The 12,584-nt window shown below is 38.6% G+C and overlaps 1 protein-coding gene across 1 annotated transcript in view; it reads right to left on the bottom strand.

Moving 5' to 3' along the window:
• LOC127851858 (dynein axonemal heavy chain 1-like) overlaps window positions 1–12,584 on the bottom strand; it is a 137,047-nt gene that overhangs the window by 26,168 nt on the left and 98,295 nt on the right. The window contains 2 exon segments of the mRNA XM_052385815.1: window positions 1,532–1,708; window positions 2,744–2,923. Coding sequence (XP_052241775.1) covers window positions 1,532–1,708; window positions 2,744–2,923 — 357 coding nt within the window.

Genomic DNA, 12,584 nt, shown 5'->3' with positions numbered 1-12,584 from the left:
CACTTTAAGTCACACATTGCTTATGTTAGCTGTTTTTGTTGTACCCAGATTAGTTTAAACCTATTTATTTTAGCTAGATTGCATCGAAAGCCTCAGGCTTATTTTAAACGCTCTTGAGTCCGTTTCCTGGGCCTTTAACCAGTACTTGGTATCTTTGGGGAAGATCTAGAGAAAGCTCCCATAGTGGTGATCAAAACCCATTATGCTGCGGTCGCTAGGTGGACACCATATCCATTACGCCACGGCGACCTATATCCAGATTGAGATAGACTCAGCCTAGCAACTGTTCATTGTGTAGGTCAACTTTCGCATTAGTAGACAAGTACAAACAATTGTCAGTACTGATTTTTAAAACTTTCGAGAATTAATAAAAAAAGGATTTTTGCACATTACATAATATATAATATTTCATTTATATATCATCTAATAATGTTAAATTATGTTAAACATGAAAATGAAAATCTGATCTTACTCGCTCTATTTCAAAAAAAGAAATGAAACAAACTTCTGCAAAGACTATAAAGCTTGGCACTATAAAGTGGATTCTGAATAAATTAAGCACACATATTTATTCAGCAAAGACTTCCAAATTTCCAATTGTAATAGTTGCATGCAGTTGATACGTGCTAAGGAAAAATGACAGTCTATAGCTGGTTAGGGTTAGTTCAAATACAGACACAAAACACACAGTTGCTGAATGCTGCAATGATGTGTAATGTCATTTTGATGTTAAATTGTGTATACATGTGTATTACCGGAACATTATTTCTTCATAAAGGCAGGTTTCCAATGTAAATAGAAAGGTTTAAATAATAATGTAAATTTAATTTTGTGAATAAGGAAATTTTAAATTATAATATATCAAATTGAATGGGCTTAAAATACTGCACTATTCTTTTCACTTGTCCTATAAAATCTATGTCAAGCTTATCAATTGTTTGTCATAACACATCACAGCATTGTAACATTAAGAAAAGATATCAAAACAACTGATGCCAACTAAAGGCACTACAGAACTAGACACAAACAGGACACACAAAACATACAAACAACATGGTGAATGACACCATGAGCCCATAAGATAACAGTGATACTGAATACTAGAGAAAGACACCGCTGGGATAGATCAGACCACAGCTGATTGGGTAACAAACCATGTAGGAGGCAAAACACCCCCCCCCCCCCCCGACTAAATCACATTTAAGAAATGTAAAAGAATATTATTGTACTAGAAATAATGTTATCTTCATATTTTCTAATTCTGATGTAACAAAACTAGAAAATACAAAAATGTAGACTATTTTCATTTAATTAAAAGCATTAACTAACTAACAGCAGTGCTTTAAGTCATCTACTGATAACACATCTTTCATATTGAAAACATAATAAATATTTTTACATAAATTACATACACATTTTGACAGATTTAACCAATTGAAAAGGTTTGTTTCCAGCCTTGGTCCTACACTACCCAAAAGTGTTTGACGTAGGTATATACGTATATATGACTGGATGTGTATCACGTTATTACATTATGGTCCATGGAGGTCGGTATCTGGCGATAGATTCCTGATGGGGAATACTTGTGCTCCTCAAGGAGCGAGTCATTTGTGTAGAAATCCTCGAGGACTCCCATCATGCATCTGCGATCCCAGTCGTCAGTCACACGGCCTCCATAGTTGATGTGACCAGCCGTGTAGACAAGCACCTGCAAATAAACCATGAACATTCAGGTTCACCCAACCAAAGTCATTTTAACCCTTTTCCACTCAGATACATACTTTGATGCTTTTGTATTCCCTTATAAAATCAAGTTAAATTTTAGACTTTTCTTACTAGATTCAAGTTTTAAAGGCTTCATTTCCAATTCTTACATACTGCTTACCAGCAAAGAGCATAAAACTTGAACAGACTTCGAGTTTCCTGCAGGCTGTTTTGGTTTCATGCTGTTTGCATATTGCCATTTAAACTTTAATTCTGAGGGGGAAATGGTTATTATGAAGGTTGTACCCCTAAACTCATGTTAATGGAACTTGTTTGAATATTAGAGTTTATTAATGTCCCTGATTCTACCTGAAAATAACACAACAACAAAATCTTCAAATGCACATGGAACTCAACTAGTTAAAAACAAGCAATTATTATAGATGGTAAATCTTGAGAACCAGTAACTTTTAGTTTACATACAAAAAATAAACTATAGAGGAGGCTAATCATGAGAAATGACAAAATGATCCTCACTCTTAGAAAACGGGGCTTAATGTAGAAGGGTAAAATATTGTTCAAAAATAGAATGTGCAGTCAGAACATGCTTATCTGAAAAAAAAACAACGTTCTGACCAACCTGTTGTTTTTTTTGTTGACCCTTCCCAATTGCAAAAAACGGATATATCCGGCCAAGCAATTCTTAACTCGGCTCATGCGCGACTGGATATATTTACCAAATCTTGTAGTTCATATGTCCTCCATTTGCTGGACCTTTTTCCAATAATTCCAAATTTGACATTCTTTATGCTCTTAATAATCCAGTTCCTGACATTTTTATGCAACTTTATACTTATTTAAGCAGAAAAATAAAGAAAGTGTCATCCCTGATCAGCATGTACAAACTGCACAGTCTAATCTGGGACGACACTTAACTCACATACATTTTACCCCATTTTCCATATGCAAGGCTCAAAGACATGCACAAACAACACAAACACTAGATTAGATCTACACAAAGTTTCGTATTTGCACTAACCTTGAAAGGTATGGTGTCGTATTCTGTTAGGAACATCTTCAGTTGGCTCACACAGATTCGGAAATCACCGTCCGTAAACTCATACGGAATGTTGAAACCCAGGGCTCCGAACTTCCTCCTTTCAATCGCAACACCGTGGAAGAATGCCAGGGACAGAAGGAGGTGCTTGAACTCGTGGACCTGGTTTAAGGATATATAGAATTTAATCAGACATATAAAACCCTTGACCTGTTTAAGGGATATGTAAAATATTGGATCTAGTTTTTGGGTGTATAAACTTCATCAGCAATGTAAAACTCTTGGACCTGATTTAAGCATAAGTAAAACAAATTTTTTAAATAAAATTCATTTTAATTATTAAATACTTACCTGTTATCGTATGCTTATACTTTCCAAGGGGAAATAACTCATCCGGAATTTTAACTGGGAATCCGCCACCTCAATACCGTAATACAGGCCAGGTTAAACATAGTGCAATGCAACCTAGCCAAAAATCGGTAACCAACCCTCAATATTCTTTCAATATATATACAAAAATATTAATCGAATAGCGGGGTGGGAGGTGGGACTTACCGATAACAGGTAAGTATTTAATAATTAAAATGAATTTTATTTAAAAAATTTGTTTTAATGTCATAAATACTGACCTGTTATCGTATGCTGATTTTGCAGCTGCGGTGGGAAGGTTCGTATATATTTTCCCAACACAGTAGAACCCATAAACAGGGTTATCAGCTAATGATATCAAGTAATCTTCGTTAAAACGGTATTAATTATGACTTCTCGGACAGAGTAATATGTCTATGTCGTAAAGAAGACACTACCGTTAGTGAAACCACAACAAGCCCAAACGTATACAAATTGTATTGTTGGCACTTCAGAAAACGAAGATAAAAAGATGACAAGGTGGTCAGATTCCTCCAGTAAACAGCTTAGAGCACGTCAAAAAGTGGGGTGTGATTAATATATGCCCACAAAACAGACAGAGCTCTTAATTCATGCGGTCAGATCCTAAAAAGGAATGAATCCTTAGATAGGATAAGATTAACTTTCCTTAGTCGAGGTCTAACCCCGAGAAATAGAAGCCGCAGACACATCTCCCCCCCCCTTTTTTGGGGGAAATGAAGAGTGTCTTTGAGAACCTCGAATGGACTTCTGACTAACACTGCTGAGATAGAACTTCAAAGCCCTGATTGCCCAAAGAAGTTTATCCTCATCTTCATGACTACCAGTTTAAGAAAACTTGGAAACTTGAAGGTAGAAGCCATATAGAGGACTTGATATTAAGCAAGGAATCCTGGCTGACACAACAAAGTGAAAACGACAATAGATCCAACTGGAATTGGTCGTATTCAACAGAAAAAGCATGAATTTCACTTCTCCGTATGGTAAAAGCCATAATAAGAAGGAAAACCGTCTTAAAATTATATTGGAACTGTTAATAAGCCTGATGAAAAAGGTTCATAGGGAGCTCATTAAGCATCCCAACATGTTACACAAGTCAAAACCGCTTAAGAAGGTAAAGGAACGAAAAACATAGTGTTGACGTTCCATAGTTTGGATCAGTTCCAAAATAGGTAAGACAGCACAGAGTTGCGATGACTTACACAAAACAAGGTATACGAGAGCATAATCTCTATCCTTTGATGAAGAAAAGAACAAATTTCTTATCATCAAGAAAAAGATGAGAAAAACCTCTATGTATCTAGCAGAGTGATTAAGGTAATAACTATGCTCTCAATTACCCAGTAAAAAAAAAAAATGAATTTCCATAGAACCTTTATACAGTTCTGATGGAATTATCCTTGCACAAGTAACAAGGATTGAAACTCTAACAGAAAAACGTTCTTCTGTAGAGATAACTAAAAGTTATTAATGGCCAGACATGAAGTGGCACATGTTTGGATCAGTAAAAATATGTCTCTGTGAGATATGATATTTGACCTGTGAAGAAGTTTCCTGAAAATAATTGTACAGGAGACTTAAAAGGTCGTAGAACCATAATCCCATGGTTCATTACGTATATTTCATGAAATTATGGCAAAAACTCAGTTATTGCAAAAACTCACCAAGAAAGCAAGATATTCCAGTTTATGTCAATGGACGAATGTATAACAATCGCACACCCTGCTGGATCGATTTCTGTGAACTGCATTGTTGACGTTGTTCAGCATACCGGTATACACTGCGATATACGATCGCATAACGCTAATAACTAGCGTTTGATGATAAACAACATTCTTTGATATACTATGTACACCATGCAACTCGTCTGCAACTTCACTGGCGCGCATGCGCGATTACATTATTGAACCCAACGGAAAAATAATTCGAAAGAAAGAACTGCAGGACAAAAGGTCCAACAGGGCGTTGAGACGAACTGGTATGAGAAAGACGATAGAGAAAATTTGTTGTTCTTGCAAAGAACGAATAAGTTCCTGATTTCCAGTTACAAGGAGTGATAATATGATCACCTCCGTGTCTGTAAGTAAACCACGACCGATGTGTGATAGTTGAAACCATCACAAAGGAATCGTGAAAATGTGTTGTAAATGAAAAACAGCTAAAAAGAATTTTTGCTTTTCAAGATGTATATGTGCAGGTGATATTCGTTAGGATACCACATAATTGAGAAAATCAAGATACGTTGTTCTATGTGATCGTCCATAACCTTATCTGCTCACATCTGTATAAGATGTAAGGAAGGTTGTGGTAGAATAAACTATATTCTTGCCAAGATAATCTTCTAGTCTAGACACCACTGAATAGTGGTAAATAATGACAAAAAGATGGAAATCTGTGTCATTAAATAATCCCGAGATTAATACAATTATCTTAAAAATAAAGCTGAAACGGACGTAAGAAAAGACGTCTCAGCAGAAGGACCGGTGACCGGACCGGTAAATACCGACCGGTGACCGGAACCATTTGTCAAGGATGGGTGGGCAAAGAAACCACGGCAAGCCGAACTTTCCCACTCCAAACACACTTGAAAATTGGTAGAATAGGACAGTGTTTAACACTTATAAGTTAATGACCTATCTACAGAATATAGCCTCTTCTTGAACCAATAACAGGCGCCTTTAAAATCCTGGATAATACAGGTCGCGAAGTCATCGATTTGCGAAGTACGGAAATATGATTGATAGTGGTACCTCCGGAATCGGATGTGTGATGGCAGAAAAAGGTGAAAACCCTAGGGGTAACCTTAAGCGGGTCCACGCTTGCCGGTAGAATGCATGGAAGTCTTAAATTCTGACTTGATTAATCCATTTACTTCAAGACTTCTAACCTGGACGAATTCCGAAAGGAATACGACCAGTTATAGGAAGACGGCCTGTTATGGCCAGAAGTGTAATAGAAGAATAACTTTAAGATGAGGTCCCTCCAGATCCTAGGATCTAAGATCTGAGTTCAATAGGTCCTAAGCCATCTACAAGACTGTAGCCGCTATGCGGTCAATCTGATAGGCAATCCTATGTATCAGAACTCTTGTTGATTCCAGTAGCTTGAAAATATGCACTGCCGTAGGAGCAATAGAAAAGCAGAAGTCGATACAAATGTCGTCTTGCTAATCCTGCTAGCGTCATTAATGTGTCCCAACTGTTCCGTGACACTGACTGCAAAGTCTGTAGCCGACAGGTAAAGGCGGTTAAAACAATTCATCCTTCGGGACTCGAACATAAATTAATAGAGGTCAAATAGTAATGTTCGACCTCAATGCTAATCTCCGAGCCCACTTCAGCCGATCTATCTGCAAGACCAGTAGTCTGCATGTAGCCGGTTGAGATAGAAGTACAAATAACAGATATAGCATGATTTGGTGACCGTCGCCAGTAGAAAATCAGTATTGAAAAACACAAAAAGTCATGTAGATTGTTGAATCCATAAAATATAGTATTCAATACAATCATAGCCAGGGGTATACAACTATGTAATGTAGACGATACCCGTGATACTAAAAATTGACCGATGAAAACACAGTGGAATACCGGTAATTGGTAAGTGGTGACCGAACCGGACCGGTCAATGACCGGTAACTGTAGCCCGGTGAACGGACCAGTCATAATATGACCGGTGACGTTACCAGTTAAAGACCGAAAAAAATGGTGGAATCCAAATGGTCTGTTATCAATGTCAAGCACTGCTCGGAAAAGAAGATCATGCCAAAAAAATCCAATCCGATGGCGATGAGACATCACTTATTCTGACCGGTGATCAGTGATCGGTGATATGACCGATGAATGGTGACCGATGTCCGGTGATCGGGACCGGTATAATATAACTGCGTCAGAATGGAAATATCTGGTGCAGAAGAATGACCATCCACGAAGTCATCTGATAATGTTAACCGGAAAACAACGGTAGATTATCAGTATTAATAGGCATAAGTGTCCTTGTAGTCGTAGTGGAGAAAAGAACAGCTTATCCCGAAGCCTGAATGTTAAACGAACTAGTGTTCGTATACAACTACGGCTCGGTGACTGCAACATGTGTGGATGCCATAAGAAGAACCATCACACGTGGAATGGAGACATGATATTCCTAAAGGAATAAAATGGAGAACGTCGATATGACCAGTAGGTTCATTAACGCCTACGTGAGAAGTGGCGACATCCATATAACTTCGATGCCGAAATATTGTTCGGCTACGCTGGAAATATTGTCTTCTACAATATTGTCTCCGTGAGCATTGACATGATCGCTTACGAGCGTATCAACGCCGAGAACTGCTCAATGAAGGAGAGGTATGTTCGATAAATATCCAGTGGTGCTCAATGCAGTCCGCTGATGTCTACGTGAAGGTTGACGACGTCCTCGTTTCCTGCGATGTCGAGATCTGGATCGGCCGAGATGTGGATCGGCTGCGATGAGACCGAGATCTTCTAGAATAACGTCTCCGTGAGTGACGACGTGATCGCTTACGAGAGCCGCGACGATGAGAACTGCTCGACGAAGAAGAGCGTGTCCGATGTCTAATCCTTGATGAAGACGATGTATTCAACGAAGAATAGGAGAATAATTCAATGAAGAAGACCGAGTTCTTCTTCTTGACCGGTGACTGGTGTTATCGGTGGCAGGCCTAACTGATGACTGTTGACCGGTGACCGGAGCGGTGATCAATGACCGGACCGGTGACCGGACCGGACCGTTGACATGACCGGACCGGTGACATGACCGGACCGGTGACATGACCGGTGACCGGACCGGACCGGTGACATGACCGGTGACCGGACCGGTGACATGACCGGTGACCGGACCGGTGACATGACCGGTGACCGGACCGGTGATCAATGACCGGACCGGTGACCGGACCGGACCGGTGACCGGACCGGACCGGTGACCGGACCGGTGACATGACCGGTGACCGGACCGGTGACATGACCGGACCGGTGACCGGACCGGACCGGTGACCGGACCGGACCGGTGATCAATGACCGGACCGGTGACCGGACTGGACCGGTGACCGGACCGGACCGGTGACATGACCGGTGACCGGACCGGACCGGTGACCGGACCGGACCGGACCGGTGACCGGACCGGTGATCAATGACCGGACCGGACCGGTGACATGACCGGTGACCGGACCGGCCGGTCAGACGTCGATCAATGGTCCGTGATCAACGTCCCCGGTGACGTACCGGTCATATCATGACCAGTGTTGTCACCGGATAATGACCGTATGGCGGATGCCAAATGGTCCGGCATTGGTCGATGTCCTTGACCAATGCCATCGGGCAAAGACCGGCTGACGGGTGTCGCCATATGGTCTGATGTTGACCGACTGTCTAAGAGACTTAGCATAGTACGGTCGCGATCGTGCCCGATACCCGGTGACTGATACTGCAACTATCATCCATGATCTGCGAAGTCACCGGGTATTTATCCACTCTTGTTTCTGCGACCATCATGTAGTCGAATATATGAAAAACAAGAGCAAAGCATATTCAACCATAAACTGGTCACAGACCAGATTATCATACGGCACATAAAATCATTATTTGACCATAATGAAAATTATAATAATACTGCCGTAGATCATAAATTAAACAAAAGTTTAATTCAAAACAGATGAAAAATAAAATGACGATCAATTAGATTGTCATACGGAACGTTAAAATCATTATTGCACACAATGGCAAATGATAAACAATCTGTCAATAGAAGAACACGCTTTGCACGATCTCGTAACACATTAGAAGAACATGCTTTGCACGTTCTAGCAATGTATTAGAAGAGCACGTTTTGCACGTGGTCGTTCGCGCCTGAAAACACCCAGCATGGTAGAAATAAACCATTGTTCGATAAAAACAAGCATGGCTTACCTTTTACAAATGAAACAAAATCCATTAAATCCACACAAATTAATCCGAATGAGAAATAAAAAGATAAATAACACAATTTATCTATTCAAAACCCCAATCAACCAAGTGAAAAACAATATTTTAATTCAGAGCCGTAAAAGACACGTATACACCTGGTTGATCCGGAAAGAATATTGAGGGTTGGTTACCGATTTTTGGCTAGGTTGCATTGCACTATGTTTAACCTGGCCTGTATTACGGTATTGAGGTGGCGGATTCCCAGTTAAAATTCCGGATGAGTTATTTCCCCTTGGAAAGTATAAGCATACGATAACAGGTCAGTATTTATGACATTAAAACATCATTTTGCCCCAATGAATGTTGTCCATGAAAGAAACCTTGTATAATGATGTAAAGTAGGGTTAGACAGTGCTGATATTCAATATATTGGACATATATAAAATTGCATCTTTTAAATGATTACTTATGGACCTTGTCTTGAGGGAAAACATTATTTCTGTGTTTTATAATCTCAGTATAAGAAATAATGTGTAACATTCTGTAACATATTGACTATTCATACTTTGATAAAGGAAATTGTTTAACATTTGGTACAACCTTAAGCGATCTATAAGACAAAATCATGACATATAAAACCGTAACAAGTGTGGACTAGTGCATGTGAACAAGATGAAAATAAAAACAGGCAAAAACAATAACAACAAATTGTGTTTGAAAGTGGAACAACTGAAGTAAAGACACAGAAGAAATATGTCTTTTGTTTTAATAATTATTAATTGGAAAACAAGCTTATTAGTTATTAAATGGATTTAATTGATATAATGAATGTATCTGTTGACTATCTTATAGGGTAATACATTCTAAATATAAATTGCTTACAAATGATAAGTATCATAGAATTTCTCAAAGAACAACACCAGGGCCATAAGCATGAGTAGAGAGATGATACAAACATACAAACAACACTTCCCATCACTTCAATGTAATATTTCTCAAAACATCAACAACATCAATAGCAACATATTGTAACTTTTTTAAAAACCTAATAAAATTATCAACATTTGAATCCTTTTTCAAACATTCTTACATCGTAACCTGGCTTCTGTTCATGGCCCTGACAAAAATATTTTATTTGTTAACACTTTCATATCAATCCAGTTATCTTTAGTGTATGTTTCCATTCCTATTTGGATGGTGACCTATTTAATCCAGAAAATATAAAACCTACAATCATTGACCACCCCTAAATTGAGGCTGTCTGTTATACGCAGAGGTTGGTTCAAGTGCTTCTCACATGGGCATTTAAGTTCCATCCCTGCTCCCCCTACATGTAGGATTGGTTGGTGGTCACCATACCTTGGGGTTACTTTGGGGTACTATGGTGTCCCCCAACAACACAAGACCACATACAAATTAAGTACTTTTTAATAAAACCTTAATAGCCAGATATTCATAATTTAGATAATTGTGTGACAACAGCTTACCCACTGCCTTTGTACTGTACATTATGTAATAATAACATATTCATCACACCTTGTGGCAGTTTTCTCCCCTCTTCATTACCTTTTAACATACATTTTATTTTTGACAATTTCTTACATATTTGTGTGTTATATTTATCAAAAAGCATGATGCTACCTACAGCTGTGATGGTGTTGGTAGGGAATTCAGTGACAATTTACTCACATTGTTGAAAAGTCATCAAGATAAGTAGAAAATCTATAGTGCTATGCTGGTGACATGTGGTCAATTAATGGTTTGTCATTACAGGGACCGATTGATCCACATAATACGACTGCGCAGGCTGGTCTGGAGACAAGCTGGCCATATATGACAAAAGACCCACAATTTTTATGACCCAGCTCAATTGGCAAAAAAAATCAAATTTTCTTTGAGTGAATGATGCACATAAGACCTAGGATGAACGATACTGACAACGAAACAGTGATATAACTTAATGTCAAGAGATGTGTTAGCAAGTACAAGATATATAAGTAATCAACTACTTAGGAAAAAAGTAATGAGAAACATGCATAACATATCTGGAAACAGTCAAGAAAATATACATGTATTTTGGCAGAATATTGTGGGTTGAAGTGTTCAATATGGGAATTTGAAGACAATTCATGCTTTAAAAAAATCAATCCATATTAATAAATTTTATGAACAGTGACTCGTATATTCTAAGAAACGGTTAAAGCCAAAAAACTATTTCTATCAAAAAGAAAGTTTTTTTAACTCCACTAAAGGTTGTAATATGCTAAATAGTATTTCACAGAGGCGTCGGAGCTGGGGCGGCAGGGGGGGAGGCCGCCGCCCGAATATTTTCGGCAAAAATAAAATTTTGGCAAAGACCTTTTTTCATTTTTTTTTCATTTCGATACCCGTATATTTGAAAATATCTGTTGGGAATTTAGCGCGCCGTCGTGTGACGCCGCCGTTGGCGCGCCGTTGTGTGACGCCGCCGAATAACGTCATATACATGCACGTCATCTTGTTATTGTTGTTTCGGTTAATATATTGTTATGATTGAGAACGGACGACAATGAAACGTAAAACACAACGCTACACTTTTCTATTCAATTCATATCTTTACCACGAAGCAAGGTAATCACGCTTTTGCGGTTATGATACATGTATTGTTGATTGTCATCATCCGCCCGCGGTAATGTACTTAACAATTATGTTGATAATTGATCGGTCTCTTTCATAACGAGAATCCCTTTATTCTTGAGTAATTAAACCTGGGAATCTTTAATTGTCGATATGATCTAAGCCTTTGCTTCTTTTTATTTATATAAAGGAAAGTATGACATGAAACAAATGTGCCGATATCCAATAGTCCTTAATTATCACAAAATTAAAGATACCTCAAGAATTCTGAATTAATTGAAATAACTCAAAGTAAATCGATCATCCTAAAAAAAAAATACCACTTTTTTGTGTCATTTCAATATGTCTTCTCCAAAACAACCAACGAATTTCAAATTTCCAAAATGGAATTTCGGGCCAAAAAATCCCAAAGTACGTTCTTTCAACCCACATGATCCCTATTGTTGTGTCACCTGCTACAAAGTACAAACTGTGACATATAGAGATCACTTCTCCATCGTCTGTCTGTCCAACTGTCACAACTTTAGTCATTCAGAATATGCCTGCAATAGACGTGTATAAGGTCTGGTATCAGTCATAAAAACGCACCAGAATGTGTCATTTGATGCTAAAAATTGAAAAAAAATCAGGGGGAGGCCCGGACCCCCAGCAACAGGAGGGGGATACCCCCTCCTATATTCACCCCCTCGGCCGCCCCAATGTCAATTTGCTTCCGACACCCCTGTTCCAACATTATATAGAATACATAGTTGTTCCAAATCAGTGAAATGTTTTTTTTTCGGCGTAGCTGTTTATCAAAACTTTTCACCATTAGCGGACCGTTTAAAGCTTCAAATGAAAATTTTATACAATTTTTCCCTTGAAAACCAGAAACTGTTTATAATAGAAAACATGCAATCTAC

Source organism: Dreissena polymorpha, chromosome 11 (assembly GCF_020536995.1).
Source record: "Dreissena polymorpha isolate Duluth1 chromosome 11, UMN_Dpol_1.0, whole genome shotgun sequence".
In the NCBI taxonomy this organism is placed as follows: Eukaryota; Metazoa; Mollusca; class Bivalvia; order Myida; family Dreissenidae; genus Dreissena; species Dreissena polymorpha.
Note: the sequence above shows the minus strand (reverse complement) of the source record. Positions and strands in the feature narration are given on the sequence as shown.